Source organism: Sciurus vulgaris (assembly GCF_902686455.1).
Source record: "Sciurus vulgaris genome assembly, chromosome: 17".
NCBI lineage: Eukaryota > Metazoa > Chordata > Mammalia > Rodentia > Sciuridae > Sciurus > Sciurus vulgaris.
In genome coordinates, this window is record NC_136478.1 from 62,018,779 (window position 1) to 62,040,745 (window position 21,967).

General features: G+C 54.8%; 2 protein-coding genes and 1 long non-coding RNA gene across 3 annotated transcripts; all 3 read left to right on the forward strand.

Moving 5' to 3' along the window:
* Positions 1-1,795: 1,795 nt before the first annotated feature.
* On the forward strand, positions 1,796-7,752 carry GPR32 (G protein-coupled receptor 32; the record flags this gene model as incomplete). The annotated part of the gene is given in 4 exon segments (XM_079118712.1): positions 1,796-2,041; positions 6,778-6,843; positions 6,847-7,362; positions 7,366-7,752. Coding segments are annotated over 4 exon segments (1,215 nt in total).
* Positions 7,753-12,350: 4,598 nt separating this feature from the next.
* LOC306648469 lies at positions 12,351-12,991 on the forward strand. The gene is made up of 2 exons (XR_013760387.1): positions 12,351-12,462; positions 12,607-12,991. It is a non-coding gene; the product is annotated as an uncharacterized lncRNA (long non-coding RNA).
* A 2,954-nt stretch (positions 12,992-15,945) lies between these two features.
* On the forward strand, positions 15,946-17,548 carry LOC306648523 (C5a anaphylatoxin chemotactic receptor 1-like; the record flags this gene model as incomplete). The annotated part of the gene is made up of 2 exons (XM_079118713.1): positions 15,946-16,096; positions 16,505-17,548. Exon 2 carries the CDS (start codon positions 16,517-16,519, stop codon positions 17,546-17,548), a length of 1,032 nt encoding a protein of 343 aa, XP_078974839.1. The 5' UTR covers positions 15,946-16,096; positions 16,505-16,516.
* Positions 17,549-21,967: the final 4,419 nt, after the last annotated feature.

A 21,967-nucleotide genomic window follows, 5' to 3' on the forward strand; every position in this document is an offset into this window, starting at 1 on the left:
ATTCGAAACCAGAAACACTTCTGATCCCGCCACTTCAGATAAAGGACCCTCCACCCGTGCTTCCCTCTGGGCACCACATTTCTAAGAGGTCTTTCAGGAGCCAGGAAGTAGGAACTCCAAGGGGAAAGAGGGCGTGTAGTATTTTATAGGCTGTCTTTTATTTCTTGTGACACCTATAAACACGGCGAGTCCCAGTGTCCGTGAAACGCAGCAGGCGGAGCCCTCTCTAGAGTAAAGTCATTGCAGTACTGACAGTTGGCCGTGCTTAGGCACCAGCTGTGTGCCAGGGGCCATTCTCAGTGCTTTGCTTATCTGGACTCATTTCACAGATGCCAGAAAGGGCAGAGCAGGGAGCTGGGGTGACTCTAGCCCCCAGGCCCCGAGCCTTGCGGGACCTACATCGAGTGACAGACACTTTGCAGACTGATATTGATCTCTGGGGCCACCAGGGATCTTGCTCAAGACTCTCCTGCACCCTCGTCTGCCCCCCTCAGATTCACTAGCTGCTTCCTGTTCCCAACCTGGGTTTCTGGCTGGCAGCTGCAGGAAGCAGATACCAGAGGTAGGCAGAGCCTCTGACCCCACTCCCACCTGGAGGGTGACAAGGGACTGGGATTTGTTGGAAGGAGGGAGCAGGTGCGGGCGGGGTGCACACAGGGAGGTGGCAGAAGAGGATGGGCTCTGGGGTGACAAGAGCTTCCTCGGGTCTCCCTGTGCAGAGGCCCTCCATGCCCTCCTCCTGCTGCTGGCCCAGCACATGGAATGGTGTCTGGCGCTCAGCACCCACCCAAGATGTATTTTTAGGCAAAATGGAGAGAATCCATCCCCCCATGGCAAAGAAGATGCCTTCTTTGTTGTTGTTGTTACTGGAGACTGAACTCAGGGGCACTTAACCACTGAGCCACACCCCAGCCCCTTTAAAATTTTTTTTTTTTTTTTTTTTTTTTTTTGAGACAGGATCTTGCTAAGTTCCTTAGGATCTAGCTACATTGCTGAAGCTGGCCTCCAACTTGTGATCCTCCTGCCCCAGCCTCCCAGGTTGCTGGGATTACAGGCATGTGCCACCACACCCAGTAGAAGATTGCCTTTAATCCACCCTCCAATTACTGATTGAATGCCTACTGTGCGCTAGGGGCTGGTGAATGAGCCACACACTGGCCTTGTCTTGACAGAACACAGATTTGTGGGGCTCCGGGAGGAAGGATGTGAATCATGTAGTCAGGGCTGCCCGTAGCAATCCCTTCATTTTTAAGAAGGACCCAGGGGAGAGCCTTGTTTTAGTCAAGGTGATCAGGGAAAGCTTTGGGGGAGAAAGTGGAATCTGCATTGAGAAATCAGTAAGGAGTTTGGAAACGAGGCCAGGGAAAGCAGGGCAGAGGATGCGGCATGTGCAAAGGCCCTGAGGCAAGAGGGGACGAGGTGAATCTCAGCAATGGACACGGCGCAGGGAAGCTGGGATGTGGTGAGTGAAGGGAGATGAGGTACAAGCAGACTATGGAGGGTCTGCAGGGCTTCCTGGGTCACAACCTCATAAGCCACCTCGAGGAGACCTGTACTTATCCCAAGAGCAAAGAGGAACCTACCCGAGGTGGGAACTCTGGGGCCCAGAGAGGGCAAGCTCCATGTCCAAGACCATACAGCTACTCAGGTCTGAACTCAGATTCAGCCCATGGCTGCCTGACGTCCAAGGCCAGCCACTGCTCAACCCTGGTGACCTCTCCCAGGCTCAGGGTAGGAACTAGCATCGTGCCTCCCACGTGCCCATGGAAAACGCTCTCCTATCGCCTCACTGCCCATGTCTGACTGCCTCCCGAAGGCCCCCCGAGGGTCTAACGGGCGCCTCAACCACCATGCCGGGCACTCAGGTCCTGGCCTCATCCCACACCTGCTCCCCAACAGTGCCGGGAGCACCGTCTTCCTTTTCAAAATCAATGGCAACTCTGCCTTCCGCCTGCTCAAAGGTCCTGTGGTCACCCCAGCTCTGCTCTCCCTCACCTTCACAGCTGGCCCAACAGCAAATCTGGCCAGCTCCACCTGCAACGTAGAATCCCTGGCCCGGCAACCCTCCTTGCTCACCTGGATCACTCAGCAGCCTCCTCCCTGGCCTCTTGTCCCCACGCTAGCCCCTTTCCATCTAGTTTCAACCCAGAAGTCCAGCAATGGTCAAAACCTGTCAGATACTGTCCTTCCTCTGCTCAAGAGTCTCCGGTGGCTCCCAGGGGAAAAGCGGGGGAGTCCTCGCCATGACCCACAACTTCTATATAACCAGCCCCCTTCCCTCTCTGCCCTCTCTCGCCCCTCTCCTCACCTCTCACTCTGGCCTCCTCATTGTTCCTTGGCTATACAGGCACAGTTCTACCTCAGGACCTTTGCACAAGCTGCTACTACTGTCTGCAATGCTCATTCTCCAGGTATTTATACAGTTCACCTCCTCACTTCCTTGAAAATCTCTGTTCAGGTGATACTTTCCCAAGGAAGTGTCTCACTGACCAGCTGGTTTTAAATATATTTCATATATTTATATATGTATAAAATCTTAATTTATGCATAGAAATTGTTCACATTCACAATTTCAGTCCAATTACAGGGACAGTGTGACATTTCCATACCAATGTGCAGTGGTTAGAGCAGGGTCATCAGTGTCTGCATCACTTCAAACATGGCTCATTTCTTTGTATTGAAAAGGTTCAAATCCTCTCTACTAGCTATTTTGAAATATACAATTAATTGTTGGCAACCAGCGTCATCCTTCTGTGCTGTCCAACACTGGACGCCGTTCCTCCTGTCCCACTGCACCTCTCTGCCCTCACCCGCCCTTTCTGAACCCTCCCTCCTCCCCACTTCCCAAGCTCTGGCAACTGCTCTGCATGCTCCACGCTTCGAGGTCAACTTTTCACTTTCCAGGTTGAAGTGAGAACACGCAGGGCTTGTCTCTGGGCCTGCCTTGTTTCATTTAATGCCATTTCCCCCAGGTCCATCCACATGGCCAAACAGGACAGAGTTCTTTCCTTTTGATGGCTGCATACTATTCCATTGCACATCTGAGCCTCCTTTCCTGCATCCATTCATCTGCCAGTGGGGACCTAAGTTGTTTTCTTGTTGGCACTGCCATTCGCACGCGAGTGCAGATGTCTCTCAGGGGGCTGATTCGCTCCCTTTGGGTACATGTCCAGGAGAGGGATTACCCGGCCACATGCCAGTTCTCTTCCTAGTTCTGGGGGTGCCCGTCTTTCGAAACGACCGTACTAATTTGTGTTCCCACCGGCCGCATGTGAAGGCTCCCGTTTCTGCAAACCCTCTCCAGCATCGTTCTCTCTTCTCTTTTTGACCGTGGCCTTCTCACTCGGGCGAGGTGCTGTCTCATTGCGGTTTCCATTCGCGTTTCCCTGACGGTTACGGGCTGAGCATCTTTCACGTGCTTCTTGGCAATGCGTGCATCCTCCCGGGGAAAATGTCAGTCGGGTCCTTTGTCCGTCTGAAGACCCGGATTATCTTTCCCGCTGGGTTGAGTTCCTTCTGCGCGCTGGGTGTTGGTCCTTCGCAGAGGATGCCTGTCCGTCGGCTTTCCCACCACGGTGACCGGTCCCTGGAGAGGAGAAGTGCGTCTGCAGCTCAGGGCCTCAGCGGTCAGTCCACAGACGGCCAGCTCTGGGCCGGGGCAGCAGGACGCGGTGGTGGGTGGTGAAGGGTGTTGGGGAGGAAGGCAGCTCAGCACGTGGCCACCAGGAAGCAGAGAGAGCCCGGCTCCGGGACAGACGTAAACCCGAAGCGCGCTGGCCGGTTGGAGGCTCTGGCGGTGCCGCCATCCCTCCTCTGAACTTCCCGGCACAGCACGCGTGAGCTGTGGGGCCACCTCACATCCAGGCCACAACAGAGGAGGAGTTCGCCATTGTTGCCCGGTGCTGAAGTGGACTCTCCGCTCTGGTGGTTATTTCCTTGGCTGTGCAGAAGCTTTTCAGTCTGATGTAACCTTGTTTGTCAATTTTTGCTTCTGTTGGCTGTGCTTTTGGGGTTGTACCCAAAGAAGACTTTGCCTGTTCCAATGTCCTGGGGCATTTCCTCTTCTGCCCCACCCCCACAGTCCCAATGCCCCTAGTTTACCTTGATTTTCTAAGAAAGCATTTCATGATCTCCATTCTTCCTAAGAAGTCTGTTAACATTGCTATCATTTCCTTTCAGCCCCAAGAGCTTCCTAAAGCGTTTCTTGTGGTCTGCCCACCATAAATGATCTCAACTTTGGTTTACTTGAAAATGCTCTTCACTGGGCTGCTTGCCTAGCATGTGTGAGGCACTGGGTTTGATCCTCAGCACCGCATAAAAATAAATAAAGGCCCATTGATGACTAAAAACAATTTTAAAAAATGTTCTTCACTGTGGAAGGACACCTTCACAGGTTATAAAATCCCAAATCAACATGTTTCTGTTCTTCTTTAAGCACCTTAAAAATATGACTCCATCACTTCATGCCCCCCCCCCACTGCCATAAGTCGGCTGATGTTCATGGCTTTACATAGTGTGATTTGTCATTTTTATTGAACTTTCTTCAAAATTGCCTCTTTATCTTTGGATTTCATCAGTCTCCCTATCCAGTGCCTTGTGAGTGATTTTCTTGTATTTATCCTGCTTGGAGTTCACCAAAATTCGTGGATCTGTACGATGATGTCTTTTGCTAAATTTGGCACAGTTAGGGTCATTATTTTTGCAAATACTTCTCCGTCTCCTTTTCTTTTCCTCCCCTGAAATTCCTGCTACGTCTAGGCTAGGCTGACCCATGCTGTTCCACAGCATCACTGGTGGGCTTGTTGCTTTTCTTTAATGTTTTCTTTTTCTTGTCTTTCAGGTTGGGTAATTTCTACTGATCTGCCTTCAGGTGCACTGAGGTCATTTCCCCTCTTTGAAGCCCACACAACTATCTGATGAAATCTCAACTGCTCATCTCTAGAATTGTCAGTTACTTGTCTTTTTATAATTTTTCTTTCCTGCTAGAATACCCACACTATTTATTTGCCAGGCCAGACCAGCTGAACCCTGGAGGTAGCGAATGAATAATGACACAGAGACAAAGTCCTTCCAAAGCAGGGGGTCAGACAACTTCCCCCAGGAGGAAGTGAAGTCCCAGGCTGACTGGCTCCTGGTTTTCTCAGGAGGCATGAACAAGGGTGTGGTGTTAGGAACACAGAACTAGAGATGTAATTAAAAGTAACCATGAGTGCTGAGCTGCTTGATTTTATTATTTCAGCAAGCAGTTCTCTGTGCCAGCAAGCAGGAACTCTAGATAAAATTAAAAGGAACTGAACACAACAGTTTTGCAATTAATTAGCTGAGAGGGGGCGATCTGTGCTTCCTGTCTCTCAGTCAGCCTTGGACAGAACATCCTGGTTTCAGGAATATTCTGATTCTGAAGGTCAGCAGTTTTCATCCTCTATAGTCAAGATGTCCTGAGTGACCTCTAAGTGAGCCAAGGGCCTCCACATTTGTTTATTATGAAGACCTTTTCCTTGAAGTCTTTGAACATGTTTGTATTAGATGACTTAACATCCTTGTGTGTTGCAGTATCCAGGTTAGCCCAGGGTTTTCGTATTGCTGCTTTTCTCTTGAGTATGGCTTGTGCATCTCTTACTTCACATGTCTGGTGGTTTTCAAACAGAGACTGGAGATCATGAGCGATATCGAGACTCTGAATTGTGTTGTGTTCCTTTGAAGAGTGACTTTTGTTTTAGCAGGCAATTAAGGTGGCTGGACTGGAAGCCCAAAGTCTGTGTCACCTCCGATGGACAATGGCCGAAATCTGTGCTCAGATATTTCTAATTCCAGCTGTTGCTTTTCCACCAGGCATCTTGGCGACTCCCTCAGACATGCCTAATTCAGTCAGGAAAGGATTTAGATGGGTTTTGTATGCATATTTTTGTGTTTACCTGACAGATGGCTTCCTTCCACAATTCTCTTCCTCCCTATTATCTTTCTGGCCAATTTCCTTGCTCATGCCTCTGGGGATGCAGGGGTTTGGTACTGGAGCTGTAGGGTTGGCGTAGTGAGCCCCCACGAAAGATGCAAACTAAAAGACCTCCATTGGGGGAATTCTTCCCTAGTTTATGCCTAATTTTGATTACTCTCCAGTGTTTTTAATCAGCAAATTGATTTTTGATATTTTTGTCTAGATTTTGTAATTTTTCGTCTGTAGGACTATTTGAAAAAGCTATGCTGACATTACCAAAAATCTGAAGCCTTCCTTTGGACTTTTCCCCATAAAGTATGGCTTTATCTTCTTATTTTATGTGTTCCTTTCCTAGGATGCAAGTTCTATGAAGGCTTACCTTGTTACATTATTCATCTCCAGGACCTAGAACAATATCATTGTTATATAATCGGCACTCAAAAAAATTATTATTGTTATTGTTATTATTATTTTGGTACCAAGTATTGAACTCAGGAGCATTTAACCACTGAGCTACATCCCCAGCCCTATTTTGTACTTTATTTAGAGACAGGGTCTCCTTGAGTTGCTTAGGGCCTCTATAAGTTGCTGAGGTTGGCTTTGAATTCGTGATCCTCCTGCCTTAGCCTCCTGAGCCTCTGGGATTACAGGCATGCACCACTGCACTCAGCCAATAAAAAAGTCATTGAATGGAGGAGGGATGACTGAGGTCTTTGAGGGGATGGTGGGCTCTAGTGAAAGGCGGCCTCTGACTCTGACATGTGGTGATTCCTCTTCTAGAAAGATGGATGCTTCCGAGAGCCTGCCTGAGCAGGTATGCTGCCTCCTCCTACTGACCACAGCAGTCCTGTCTGTCCTCTGCCGTGGGCATGCTGGGCAACGAGCTGGTGCTGTGGATGACTGTTTTCTGAATGGCCGGCATGGTCACCACCATCTGGTTCTTCAACCTGGCCCTTGCTGATTTCACTGTCTTGCTGTTCCTGCCCCTCTCCATACATTATGTCGCCTTTGGCCAGAGGCCCCTGGACAGTCTGGTCTGCAAACTCTACATGGCCTTCCTGGCCCTTAACTTCTTTGCCAGCATCTACCTCCTGGTCCTTATCTCTGTGGACCATTGCGTCTCTGTTCTGCACCCCCTCTGGGCCCGAAACCACCGTACCGTGCGACGATCAAAGTGGCTGTCCCTCGGCGTGTGGCTCCTGGCTGCTACCGCATGCACTCCGTACCTGAAATTCCAGACCACTGGAGAAGTGAACGGATGTGGCCACCGCTACTTCAGGTTCAACTTGGAGGAGGACTGGAATCCAATGGCTTGGAAGAGACGCATGGCAGTGGCCATGACTCACTTCCCGGTGGGCTTCTGGGTGTCCTTGGTGATCACTGGCACCTGTGCCCACCTCATCCGGGCTGGGCTCAGGTGGGAAGGCTGAGTCCACGCCAGCAGGCCAAGGAGGCTGCTGCTGGTGCTGGTGAGCGCCTTCTTCATCTTCTGGTTTCCATTTAACATGAGGCTCTTGGTCCAATCAGGCCAATTGTATCATCAATTTCTTTTGATGATACAAAAGAAATTCCCCTGGTCCAAGATGACGCTCATCACGTGGGCTACCTTCTCCCTGGGCTGCCTCAACAGCTGCCTCAACCCCTTTCTCTATGCCTTTATTGGCAGAGAGGTCCAAGAAAAGCATTTCTGGTCTTTGCCTTCTGCCCTGGCCAGAGCGCTTGGCGATGAGGGATTCGTCAATCCTTCTGTCCCAGAAGTGAAGCCCCCAGAGGATGAAGGAAGCCTCCAGGTAGAGGCCGGAAGTCTCCGTCCTTAGCATGCAAACCCTTACCTAGGCGGACTTCCAAGACTGCCACTTCAGGAAGTCTTCCCAGCAATCCCTCATCTAAAGGTGGAGGTAACGAGGCGTTCCCCATCATTCCCTTTCTTTGTAAGACGATTCCTATTTGTTTTAAACTGGACATGTGGTTAACCAGGAAAAAAGAAAGAAGGAAGGAAGAAAGAAGGAAAGAAAAACACTACGCGTCCCAGTAACTTTTGCAAGTAGTTGCTGCCATGGGACTCCTTTCTGACCAGTAGGAGGGCCAACGTAACTTCCTTGAAGAGCCCTTGATTGAAAGGGGCCTTCCCCTCCCTTCCTCCATTTGACTAGAAAGTGAGTGTATCAGTTACCTTTTACTGTGTAACAAACACGCCCCAAGCTGGGAGGCTTAGAAACAAAACCTTTTATGATTTCTGAGGTTAAGCAATGTAGACTGGGCTCAGTTGAGCAGTTTTCTTGTCTTAGTTGGGCTCCCTTATGCACCCGTGTGTCTGCTAAATGACAGATTCTGGGAGGAGTGGCCGCTCAGCTGGGATAATGGATTGGCTGAGCCATATAGTTCCTACTATCCTGAAGGCTGGCTTTAAAAAAAAAAAAATGTGGCGTTTATGGGGAGAAGTTTCACTTGGTTCTTTAGGGAAGTGCTGGGGATGGAACCCAGGGCCTTGTGCATGCAAGGCAAGTGCTGTACCACTGAGCTGCATCCCTGGCCCGTGAGGAGGGTTTGAGAGTGAGAGAAGCAGGACGAAAGCTTGGACCGCTGCACAGGTGACTACCATTCCAAAATGCTGGTCAAAATAAGTCACAGGACTGGGGACATAGCTCAGTTGGCAGAGCACTTACCTCACATGCACAAGGGTTCAATCTCCAGCACCACAAAAAAAAGAAAAAAAGTCACAATGCCAACTTCGATCAGAAAATTGGCAAAGTGACATTGTGAAGGGGCCTGGGTACTGAGTGGCACGCAGAGCTGGTGTTTTTGCAATCCACCACAGCAATGATCGTGGCGAGCCACGTGGGAAGCTTCTGTGTCCCAAGGAGAGCCCAGCCAGCCCTGGGATGCTTACACCCGGGCCACGAGCAGAGAGCCCAGATGGCGGCTCCTGGAGCCCCTGTTACGTGGTGTCTGCTGCAGCAGCTGTATGTGTCTGCACCTGCTGGGCACCAACCTCTGGGCTGTGTGTGCAGGAGATAATGAATTTCTTATTGCCAAAGCCATTGAGAGTCAGACTTGCTCTGACTTGAAACCCCAAGCAGCCCTTGCTGAGAAATGCAAAAATTACTTCCCTCCAGGGACAGAAACACTAGTCGTTCCTGGTCAATGTGTGCCACTCCCTTAGTTTTATGTAGAGAAAAAAAAAAAAAAAAAAAAAAAAAAAGTTATCCAAACCAGGAACCGTCATAAGACTTGTCCCAGTCCACAGGGGCCACTGGCCCAGCCCTGACGTGTTCTGAGGACTCTGCCTCTCAGAGCCTTAGTTTACCAACTCTGTAAAATGGGACCAAATGCTTCTATGTTCAGGGATGAGGAGAGGACTAAATGATACAGGAAAGATGGAGGCACCTTGAGAAACACTAACTGGAGGAAGTGGCTTATTAAAAACAAAACAAAACTTTAAAGTGGTGTAGGCACACGGCAAAAAGAAGAAATTCTCACTCCCACTCCTAATCCTCCATGCCTACTTTTCCTCCCTGGAGATGATATCACCTTCTTGCATATCCTTCCAGATAGCCTACCCATGCATAATTATTTTTAACACAAACAGAACATGCCAAGTACATTATCCCACACCATGTGTGTTCTATTAAGAGTCTAAGGACTAGGGACGTGGCTCAGTGGTAGAGTGCTTGCCTAGCATGGGAGAGACCCTGGGCTCAATCCCTTACATTGCAAACAAACAAACAAACCAAACAAGAAGAGTGAATCTAAAGGGCGATTGCACATAAATGCCTAGGAGGCTCCCATATGGTTTTGCAGTGGTGGTGGCCAAGCGTTCCCTTATGTAGACATACTGTGCCTAAAGGTATTTCGCTAATCCCCTACTGATGAGCACCTAGGTTGCTTTGAGTCTGCTACAATCTATCTTTGAAAGTCTGAAAATTATTCCATATAAGACACATTCTAGAGTGTGTGTGTGTGTGTGTGTGTGTGTGTGTGTGTGTATAAAACAGAACTGGGAGAATTAATTGATCACCAAGTGAAAAACCATGCAACTTAGCCAGGTCACAGAATAAAACTCTACCCCAGGGTTACCCTCCCGCCTCCTCCTCATCCCAATCACTCCTCCATCTCTTCCAAAGGTGACCTTGTTGCCGCACTTTGTTGTAAACACTTAATCTTTTTTTCCCTCTCAAAGATTTCATTTGAAAAAATTCAAAGGCATGATTACCAGAACAGTACACGAGACCACTCAACTAAAGTTCCCAAATGTGGGTACTGTCCCACCCCACAGTGGCTCCCACACTCTCCCCCTCCCCTTCCCTCTGCCCCTCCCCCTCCCCCTCCTCAGGCACCTGCACAGGACACCATCACACATCCAGAACATGCAAGCCAGTAGGAGACACCGACCTCTGCCAACAGGGAGGGTGCCCCTGCCAAGGCGCTGTCCCTGAGGGGCTGTATTTAGAGGCAGCTCCAGAAAATTTTGGACCTTTTGAAAGCGGGTAGGGTAGGACACCATATTTCACGTAAATTCTTCAGCCTGTGCCACTAAGAACAAGGGCATTTTCCCTGCATGACCGTGACATTCTTATTTTCCTTAAGAACTTTAACATGTTATAATCTAACAAAAGTCCATATTCAAATTTCCTAACTGTCCCAATTATGAACTTTAAAGCATTTTTTAAAAAATCAAGATTCTACAATGGTATTCTTTCCCCACCCCAAACTGGTTGATTTAGGTCATAAGCACAGCCTAGAAAGAGTCCCCACAGTAGAAGTAAAGCAGGGCACGTTGGAAATTAGAAATCAATAATGAGGAAGAACGAAATATTCCCACTCCAATGGCCTTGGCCATACGTTGCAAAACACCTTTCTCCGTAACTCCTGTGTTCCATGGATAAACTGAAATTCCACCTTATTTCCAAAAATGGCACATGGAACCTCCCAGAGGTAGGGCCAACGCTGTGCCTGGAGGAAAAACTGGGAGAAGAAAAGTCCAAAAGGAAATTAGTAAAGCCAACAATTCAAGGAAGCAGAAAAACAACAACAACAACAACAACAAAAAAAAACCAATACAATCAATGCACCAAAAGTTGAAAGGAAGCATTAATAGAGGTTAATGAGGCAATTAATGAAAAGGGAAAAGCGGTGGGCTGTGATAGGAAGATGTTCTTTGGAGGGGATTGTTTCTGTTTTTCACTTACCTCCCTCCCCCCACCTACCAGCAACGTCCTTTAACATTTGTGTTTGTGTACTTTTTTTGGGTACCAAAACGCAGACTAACGCAATGGTCATTTATTGCTGGGGACGCCAGGCAAGTTGCTCCCGCCCTCCACGCCTGGGCCCCACCAGCGCCACACCGGGACACTAACAGTGCAAAGGGTCGCTGTGAGGAGTGCGCATTCAGGGTGGGCAAGGCGCCCAGGCGGTGCCCAGCCCCCGGGAGGCGTTCGGGAGATCTGGGCTGACACCTGTCAGAGTAAGCGCCTCGGCGGGGAGGGGAACCCGGGTCAGAGGGCGTGCTCCGTGTCGCCAGACACCGCCACTCGGCGCCGCTCCGCCAAGCTGTTTCTCACGGCTGGCTTCGCCAACGCAACCGCCAAGTCAGATCTTTGATCCTCGCCTCGGAGAGAGTGGGATCCCGGGGAGGTTTTTAATTTGCATTGATTTTCTAAGGAGCGCGGCTAAGCATTCTCTCCAGCAGACTGCGGCGCTCGGGCTCTCAGCGCCGCTGCCGGACCCTCCCGGCGGGGCGCGGGCGGTGGTCTCCGGTGGCCGAGCAGCGCTGGCAGCGCGGCGGAGCGCGGCCGCGGCTGGGAGAGCGCGCCGCTTCTGGGCGCGGTCCCGCGGGGGCACCTGGCATCTCCCTGGACCGCCTCGGCGAGCCTCGGGTTTCTACTCCGCCAAATCGGGACTAAAGCTCCTCATCTCACAAGACTGCTGTGACAGCAGAGGGCGATTCGCGCCTCCATTCATCACGACCACGGCTCATCGTGCCCTAAGTGCCAGATCCTGTCCAGGGATTTATAAACCTGTGAACCCCCGAAATCAGTCCACGAGGACGGCACTGCCTTGGATGTCCTTCATACAGACGAGGAAACTCGAGGCTCAGCGAGGTAAAGTCACACAGCAAGTAAGTGGCGGAGCGGGACTTGACGGGTCTGACTGCATTATCCCATCCAGTTGTGCTTATAGGGGACTGTCGGGGAAATGGCGCGGTCTTAGCGAAAGGTGAAGGAGACAAAGATCGTTAATTTGAAGAACTGACATTCCAGTGGGAAGGGCTGAAATTCCAGTGGGAGGGGCTGACAGCCAGGGGAAGGGGCTGTGTCCAGGGGGCGGGCTCACGCTCCAGGAGGAGGGGCTTACGTCCAAGTGGGTGGGGCTGAATGTGATTTTGGGGGCGGGGTCGACATTCCAGCGGGTGGGACTTTCGGTTCTAGGGGGCCGGTCGCCTTTGCCTGCCCTGGGAGCCCTGTCCTAGCCTGCGTTGACCTGGCGCATAGTAGGTGCAAATCCCTTCCACCGCTGGAGATTGCAGCGTAAGGAACGGCCGCCTCTACCCTCAGGGAGCGCGCAGCCTAGGGGAAGGCAGTCCTAACCCACAGATCCCACGGAGAGAGGCTCCCTCCCAGGCAGGAGGGAGGTAATTATGAGATCTTAATCACTACCTCTGTTTCTCGCAGGCAACGAGGGAGGGGAGGCGTCGCCCCCAATCTGGCCTGGTTTGAGATGTTCCCAGCCTTAGGAGACAGTCTGTCATCAAATGTCGGAAAACAGCTGTCATGAGACTCCTCACCCCGACACGTCCCGAGCCCCGCGCAGGAACGCTCCCCGCGCCGTGCACTGTCGGTCTGAGGCCCCGGGGCCTTTTACTCCTCGCCGCTGCTCTACGAGGTGTGGGCCTAATTCGTCCACGGTGCCCTCCAGGACGGCAGCCAGGCCGGGATTCGAACTCAAGACCATGGGAGTCCGCTGTCCACCTTCTTCCACAGCACCACCAGATGCCCTGCGGGCTTTCAGGTGCCCACTCTTGTTCGTGTGGAATAAAATGAGGAGGGAGCACCGTGACCGAATCTGCCCACGATGAGGGACGTTTCGGCCCCTCGGGTTTGCTGCTGGATGACGATGGTCCCGCAGGCAGTCCCATGCTGACCCAGCGCGGGTTTGCAGTGTGGATAATTCCGTCTCTGACAAGAGGGCTCTCATGTGTGTCTCCCCTTGTGGGTGATGCAGGCCACCTTGGAGAGGTCAGGCTCAGACCTTGATTTCGAGGAAGCCTCAGGTGACCCTCGAGATGGGCACAAAGAACAAACAAGGTGCTCAGGCTGTGGCAGAGGGGTTACCACCTCGGGACCAGGGGGTGGGGCTCAAGCAGGGAGCTGGAAGTCCAGGTGGAGGGGCTGGGATTTGCCCCGGGATGCTGGGGAGCCATGGCAGGTGTGTAAGCAGGGGAGGGCATGGGTAGAAAGATCCTGGTGGGGGATGGACAGAGGCCAGGAGGAGGCTGCATCCAGGGCCCAGGGGGAGAGGAGCTGGCCTGAGCAGGGAGGGCCTAACCACTGAGGTGGAGAAGGGGAGGGGGCAGACTGGGGACACCCAGCTGGGGGAAGCCTGGTAATGGGTGTGAATCCAGGACCACCCTCCTCCTCCCTTGCTGTGCCTCTCGCTCCACATCTTGGGCACTCTGAGGTCCACAGGAGCCACAAAGAACAAGGCCTGGCCAAGCAGGCCTCCCACTTCCCCCCGCCTGCATCTCCTTCCTCTTTCCCAACCCCAGTCCTACCCACTTCCACCACTGCCTGGGCACTCCCTCCACGTCCCTCCTTTGGCCATGTTGGGTGGAGACCCCCTCTCTCTGCAGTCTGTCCCCAATTACCTACCCCATTCTCATTCCAAAGGCAAATTCAACAATGAAGTGACTGTGTGACCTTCAGAGAGTCTCCATTTGCTGGTCTATAAAATGGGTGTATTTGTTTCTTCCTGCCGCTGTAACAAATTATCCAACTTTGGGGGCTTCAAACAACAAAAATTATCTTATAAGTCCTAAAAAGATCTTACCAGGCCCTTTAGGGCCTGCCCTTCCAGGCTGCTAGAGGTGTCCGCATTCAAGGCTCCAGCCAGTCCCCCGCCTGCAAAGCCTGCAGGGCGGCTTCTGCCTCTCTCCCTGGCTCCCACTTCCTCACAAGGACCTCTGTGGCCACATCAGGCCCACCTGGGCCACCTGAGATGGTCTCCCTGTTGTCAAATGACATGAGCAGCAGCCTTAATTCCATCTGTGACCTTCCCTTCCCATTGCCAGGTCATGGGTCACATTCCCAAGTCCCAGGGGTTAGGACAGGGGCATCTTGGGGGCCAGCCATCTGCCACCTCAGTGGACACAGGGATCCCTGCTCACAATCATTCATCCAAGAGTTCAACAGTCTTTATGAAGCACCAGCCACACGCCATGCCGAGCTCTCTCAGGTACAGAGTGGGAGGAATCTCGCTGTCCCTTGTGGAGTTCTACCTGAGAGCAGACGAATGATTGGCAGGAGGGGGATGTCAGAGACTTTCTGAGCGCCAGGAAGAGGGATTAAGGGGAGGGCAAGGGATGAGGTCTGGGAGCAGGACACACTGAACAACCCTGGCCGCAGGAGGAAGGGTGCCCCAGGCAGGGGGCACAGCAGGGTCCAGGCCTACAGTGAGGGTGCTGGGCGCATTGAGGGATGGACGGGGGGATTCAGTATGGTCATTATTTGTCACTAAGCTGCTGACAGAGGCCTGGTTCTCCAGCTGAGAATGCATAGGGACGGGCCAGAGTGAGGTGAGGGCCAGCAAGTGGGAGGTCAGGGACTCCTGGGGGGCACGTGGCCTGCAGCCTGAGGCTCTTCTCTGGAGAACTGGCCCGAGGCTCTGCCTCTTTCTCACCGTTGGGCTCTAGCCTCCCCTTCCTCCAGGCCACCGCTCTCCATGCAAGTCTGCCCAAGCCGCCTGTCTTCCAGACCCCTGGGGACACGAGTCAGCCAAGGGGGCTCCAGGAAGCAGGGCAGAGACCATTCCAGCGGGGGAAGAGGTGCAAGGGAGTCAGAGGGAGAGAAAGAGGTTCCAGGCAGGACTCTGCCTCTTCTGGGAGGGGGGACATTGAATTGGGCATTGTAGGAGTTTGCAGGATGGACACAGGCCGTCTCTCACTCATCCTTTTACCAACATGTCCTGTGGCCTCGTGGGGTTGGGTGGCTCAGGACCTAACGTGTTTGAGCAGGATGATACCTCACAGCCACTGTAGGTCACCCTGGATCCCTTCCCGCGTCCTTTTACTTCCTCGCTGGTTTAGTTCTTTCCCCTCCTCTCTGCCTCAATTTCCCCCTGATAAGGTGAAGACAGCAAGAGTAACTTCCTCATGGGGGTCTGGGAAGAAATTAAAACGAGGTAAAGGTCCTAATACACTGCCCCGTGCCCAGTGGACACTTAGTCCTCGCCCTCGACACGGCTCCGACCCGCTCTCAGAGACCATGCCTACGAGGACAATGGTACCTGACCCAGTCTGATGGGGGAGTGGTGGCCAGAGAGGGGATTCCAGGGATAGTGGGACCCAATCAGGTTTTGAAGGATGAATAGGAGTCTGCTATCTTCAGCAAAGGGAAGAAGTAAGGGGCACAGGATGAAGTAACAGCAGGCACAACAGTCCCATGCGCGCCTGGGTGTGAGAGGTGGTGGGGCTGAGGCAGGCGGGGAGGGTGGGCTACAACAGGCAGGGCTACAGCTAGGCAGAGGGGCCGGGACCCACCCTGGTGTGCCCAGGGGAGTGAGTTAGTCCTGCAATTCACAGAGGGGAAACTGAGGTCCAGGATCAGACCGGCTCTGTGCCCTGACTTCCTGCCAGGCCCCGGCTCCCACTTCCTCATCTGCCCTCTGCGAGCTGCCCACAGTCCCCACCTCCAATCCTCAAGGGAGACCAAGCTACTAGCTCCTGCTCAGACACCTGGAAGATACCTGCCCTCCGCCTGCTGATGTGCTCAGGACACCAGGGAGCAGAGGGGATAAACTCAGGCCCCAGCCCCACATGCAGATCCCGTTAATGTCCAGGCCCCAGGGGCTCACGGTGTCTGCTCCGCTGTGGGGTTTTGAATTCCACTTTCTGGGCCTTAGTTTCTCCACCTGAAGCAGGAGCTGCTCAGGGACACCACCTGTCAGGTAGGCCTTTGAAGTTAGAAGAGGCAGAGTCCTGGATGAGGAGGAAGGGCAGGGGCTGGCTCTGGAAGCTGGTAGACGCCAGGGGGAGTTCAGAAGAGGAGGTGGCAGAGAAGGGGGACAGACATCCAGGGCTTCTTCCCCGGGACTGAGGGGCTGGGACCTTGTCCAGGGGTGCCGGGGAGCCCTGGAAGGGCTGTGATCAGGGGCGGGACAGGTCAGCTCTGGAGTATTCGAGACTGGAGGCAGGGAGGCTGGGGAGGAGGGTGAGGCCTGAACTGGGCCAGGTCCGCGGGGCAGAGTCAGGATGGGCGCGGAACCCCAGAGGATGGTGCCTGGACCCCTGGGTGGACAGTGGGGCTGACTTGAGCTGCAGGTTCCACTAACCTGGTGGCCTATGGGTCCTGACAGGGTGTCCCGCCCATGGAGGGCCCTTCCGAGACTCCGTGGTCGGCTGCCCACGAGGCGCTGTGCCTGCCCTGGGCCACCCTCATTCTCCTCTACTCCCTGGCAGCACTCCCCTCCTACCTGCTGGAGGTGGCCAGCCATGGCCTGCTGATCCAGGCTGTGGGGCCCCTCCTGCCTTCCCCTTGGTCAGCCGCCTGGTTTGGCCATCAGGCCACCACCGATGCCATCTTCACCATCCTCCTGCCACTGACCCTCACCAGGACATACTCCTGCTGGCCCCTGGGTGGAGTATTCTGCCGCCTGGACCCCAGCCTGGCCTTCCTGACCTTCTATGCCAGCGGCCGCCTGCTGACGCATGTGGCTGCCGACTGCTACACCTCCCTGCTGCAGCCCACTTGGGCGCTGGCTCACCACACAGCTCGGTGGGTGGTTTTCTGGGCCGGTAGGCTCTGGCTCCTCCTTCTGGGCCTAGGTGGGCCAGCCCTGCGAGCCGTGAGGGACCACGCCAGCCCCGCTGACCCCTACAACAGGACACCTGCTGGAGCGCCCCCTGGCCAAACCCAGGACTCCAGGTCCTGGGGCCACACATTGGATCAGCTGGTGTTTGGACTTGGGGTGCCTCTGGGAGTGCTGAGCTCCTTCCACAGCCTCATGCGGGCCAGGCTGTGGTTGGCCAGACTCACAGGGCGGCCCCTGCTGCTGGGCATGCCCTGGGCCACCAGGGCCATGCTGTTTCTCTGCTGGTTTCCTTTCCACCTGCTGCTTCTATCGAGGCTCCTGGGGATGCAGAAGTCCAGGCTGGACCTGGGGGATGTCTGGGTGCTTCTCAGACCCTTGGGGTTCACCCTGGTGGTGGCCAGCGGGTGCCTCAACCCCCTGCTCTATGTGTGTGGGGCCCAGGCCCTCCAGCGACAGCTGCGTCAGTTCCTCCAGTCCTGCCTGTCCTGCCGCAGAGGAGCAGCTGATGAGGAGGCTCTGGGGATGGAGGCTGAGCCCTCCTGCAGGGACCCAAGAGGCAATTCCTGGGGAATTAGGGACAGTGGGTAGGGAGGGGACAGATTCCGATCTCCTCAACCTGCAGGGAAGAATGCAGGGCTGAGCTGAGAGGCTGCTGGATGTGGTTGGCAGGATGGGGAAGAGGAGAGCAGCAGAGGCGGAGGGACAGAGACGGGGTGGGGCACAGAGAACCAGGTGGGGGACAAAGACACCAAGAGAGGGAGGGGGAAAGAGACCCAAAGAGGGAGGGGTCAGAGACCCAGAGAGGGAGGGGACAGAGATCCAGAGAGACAGGGGACAGAGACCCAGAGGAAGGGGACAGAGATCCAGAGAGGGAGGGGGACAGAGACCCAGAGGGAGGGGGCAAAAACTCAGAGACAGAGGGACAGAGACCCAGAGGAAGGAGACAGAGATCCAGAGAGGGAGGGGACAGAGACCCAGAGAGGGAGAGGGACAGAGACCTGGGGTGGGGCACAGATACCCAGATGGGGGGCAAAGACACCCAGAGAGGGAGGGGGGCAGAGACTCAGAGACAGAGGGACAGAGACCCAGAGAGACAGGGAGACAGAGACCCAGAGGAAGGAGACAGAGATCCAGAGAGGGAGGGGACAGAGACCCAGAGAGAGGGGGACAGAGACCCAGGGAGAGCCCCAAGGAAGATGAGAGATGCCAGGAGGGAGGAACAGGCACCAGGGAAGGAATTACAGGTGCAGGTAGCATAAGGGGGCTGAGGTGGGGACAGGAGGTGACAGACAGGTCAGGCTGCAGGGTGGAGACGGTATCAGACACAGTGAGGGATGGAAATAGAACTGGTATCCAAGGAGAAGTGTGGGAAGAGAGAGAGGCGGACGGACAGATGACAGGGAGACAGAGACGGAGAGACAGAGGCGCCAGCCTGACAGGGAGAGGTCTGAGTCTGGATGAAAAGAAACACAGGTGCCCCCAGGAACCAAGCAGGAGGCCTAGGGTAACGCCATCCTGGCATTCCAGGTGGAACAGAACAAAACCAGCCCGCGCTGGCGGGTGGTAAATCTCCAAGTCCCTCTTACCCACCCTTCCCTGCCGGGCCCTGGGAAACCACCTTCGTTTCCAAACTTCCAAACGTTTCCAAACTCAGAGTTAATCTTTGCGCCACTTTGGAGTCTGAAGCAGCCACAGAACTGCCTGCGCTCAGCTCCAAGGCCGAACAGCTGTCTTTTTGTCTTCAGGAAATGCATCCCAGGATGCCTCTTGACCCTGGTTGCACCTTGGTATCTCCAGGGGGAGCACATCCCCAGGCCTGGTGGTTTAAGTGGTCAGGGTGGAGCTGGGCTCTGGTAATTTCAAAAGCTCCCCGGGGAGGCACCGGGCAGCCAGCCGGAGCAGAGCGTCCGTCTCCACGTGTCTGTGGTGGTGCGAACGGAACTTTGACAGCTCCCAGGGCACCGAGAAATCTTAAGTGGTCGAACCGGGAGCGGGAAGACAGCCAATCCATCCCGAGGGCGCAGAGAGAGGCGATGGGGAGGGGCGGGCAGGAGAGGCTCACTTCCCTGTGCGGGGAGCACTGGGGAACCCTCCTGGAGGCCGGACGCAAAGCAGAAGTGGGAAGGTCCGGCAGGCTGCGGGAACAGCCAGGGTAAAGGCATGGGCGTGTGGCCCTTTTGACCATCTCTGAGTTCTATATAGAGCAGAGGGGCCACAGGGGACCGTGGGATTTTTAAAATGAAACCGGAGGGAGTCGGGTTAGCCCAGCCTCAGTGCCAGGCCGGGGTTGGGTTGGGGGCGGGGACCCCAGGCAGCAGTGAGCAGGGAAGGCAGCGTCGGCTCCAGAGAAGGCCCCTCTGAGGCCTGGAGGAGATGGGAGGCTGGGGCAGGGTCCACGGAGAGGAAGCCCAAGCCCAAGCGGGGAGGAGGGAGGAGCGGCCAGACCTCCCAGCTCCTAGAATTTCGGTTTTGCGGAAATCCACGTTCCTCTGCGGAGCGCGACCCTCGCTCGGACTAAGTTCTGCTGAGGAAAACGGTCCAAAACCGCCACCTTGTGGTTCTTCGTCGTTTTGCAACCACGGACTCATCAAATTAGGATGCTTTGGAGAATTTCGGAGGGGCTATTTCCAATTATGCTGAAATAATTGGCCTAACGTATTTGTAATCCAATAAAACAACATTAACCTGAGCTAAAATCATACTAAGGCTACGAATCTGTTCAGTCCTTTCCTTGGAAAATGATGTACAATCACTGTTCAGAAGCTGACTTTTCAGATATTGAGTTGAAATTGCTTCTAACCAGATGAGACCTGGTGAATGAACCTCAAGCAAAGGCTGGGGTGGCCCCTGGGCATTCACTGGGGATCCTGGGGATGGGGGCAGGGAATGGGGTGGGTGCGTAGCAATCCAGGTGGCCACTTACAGGTTGTGAACTTGGGGCTTTGATCACCTTTATATGAAGGGGCATGGAGAGTGGGCATCCAAGGTTGAATAGGAGTTTGCTAAGAAAAGAGGAAGTGTGTTCACACAATTACAAAAATGATGAATAGGATGTTGGTAACTACAGACCCTTTGCCGTTCAAGAATGTCCATTCACAACTTTGATGTCAGTTCATCCTTGCTGCACCCTTCCAGGACCCACCAGACAAAGATTTCCACCTTTGTCCTACAGAGAGGAGAAGCCAAGGTTTGGAGAGAAGTAACGAGTCTAAAGTACGAAGTAGGCTGTTCTGGTGCTGGGTAGTGAATTTGCCCTGTGCTTTCTCCCATCTGTGCCTTTGTACCTGGAGTGGGAATGTCTTTCCTCCTCTCCGAGTACACCTGAGACTCCAATCATTCCCCAAACCCAGCTCCAATATGAGGCATCTGAAAGTCTGAGGTTTCATTCCCTTCCTCCCTCAGACCCCGGGGTCCAGGCCCAGCCTCCTCCCTCAGACCCGGGGCTCCAGGCCCAGCCTCCTCCCTCAGACCCGGGGCTCCAGGCCCAGCCTCCTCCCTCAGACCCAGGGGTCCAGGCCCAGCCTCCTCCCTCAGACCCGGGGCTCCAGGCCCAGCCCTCCTCCCTCAGACCCAGGGGTCCAGGCCCAGCCCTCCTCCCTCAGACCCTGGGGTCCAGGCCCAGCCTCCTCCCCCAGACCCAGGGGTCCAGGCCCAGCCATTCTCCCTCAGACCCAGGGGTCCAGGCCCAACCTCCTCCCTCAGACCCAGGGGTCCAGGCCCAGCCTCCTCCCTCAGACCCGGGCTCCAGGCCCAGCCTCCTCCCTCAGACCCAGGGGTCCAGGCCCAGCCCTCCTCCCTCAGACCCAGGGGTCCAGGCCCAGCCTCCTCCCTCAGACCCAGGGGTCCAGGCCCAGCCTCCTCCCTCAGACCCGGGGCTCCAGGCCCAGCCTCCTCCCTCAGACCCGGGGCTCCAGGCCCAGCCTCCTCCCTCAGACCCAGGGGTCCAGGCCCAGCCTCCTCTCTCAGACCCGGGGCTCCAGGCCCAGCCCTCCTCCCTCAGACCCGGGGCTCCAGGCCCAGCCCTCCTCCCTCAGACCCGGGGCTCCAGGCCCAGCCTCCTCCCTCAGACCCAGGGGTCCAGGCCTAGCCTCCTCCCTCAGACCCAGGGGTCCAGGCCCAGCCATCCTCCCTCAGACCCAGGGGTCCAGGCCCAGCCTCCTCCCTCAGACCCAGGGGTCCAGGCCCAGCCTCCTCCCTCAGACCCGGGCTCCAGGCCCAGCCTCCTCCCTCAGACCCAGGGGTCCAGGCCCAGCCTTCCTCCCTCAGACCCAGGGGTCCAGGCCCAGCCTCCTCCCTCAGACCCGGGCTCCAGGCCCAGCCTCCTCCCTCAGACCCAGGGGTCCAGGCCCAGCCTTCCTCCCTCAGACCCAGGGGTCCAGGCCCAGCCTCCTCCCTCAGACCAAGGGGCCGGCCCTCCCAGGGACAGGAGCAGGAGCAGGGTCTCCTAATGCTGTATGTTTATTTGGTCTCCGAGGCCAGGGGCATGGTGCAGGTGGGTGGAGACCAGGCTTCTGGGCTGGGAAGCCTGTGTCTTCTCACTGCTGAGCCTGTAGGAGGAAGAGATGCAAAGACAGAGACATGGGAGAGAAAGAGACTGAGATGACCGAACAGGAGCAGAGAGGACCTCGGCCCCCACCTGCACCCTCTGTCCCCTCACCTTGTTGAAGAAGTAGATGGAGGCAAGGATGGTGAACACAGCCATGGCGAGGGTCACATTCTAGGGAAGGAGGTCAGAGGTCAGGACCCTTCCCCTCACTGTCCTGGCCCCGCCCCTGGCCTTCCTCCCCTGTCCTCACTTCCTGGAAGTTCATGGCCATAAGACCTTGGCTGCAGCCCGCTGCACCTCTCTCTCCCTTTCCCTGGCCTCTGAGCCAGAGGGGAGAAACCTCTGGAACCAAGAGGGAGTCGTCGGGGAGACCAGAATGGTGGCCGTGGTGACCAGGGAAGTGCATTCTGGGTAGAAGGGACATTTCTACAGGGCGTTGGGGGAGAGCTGGACACAGGCAT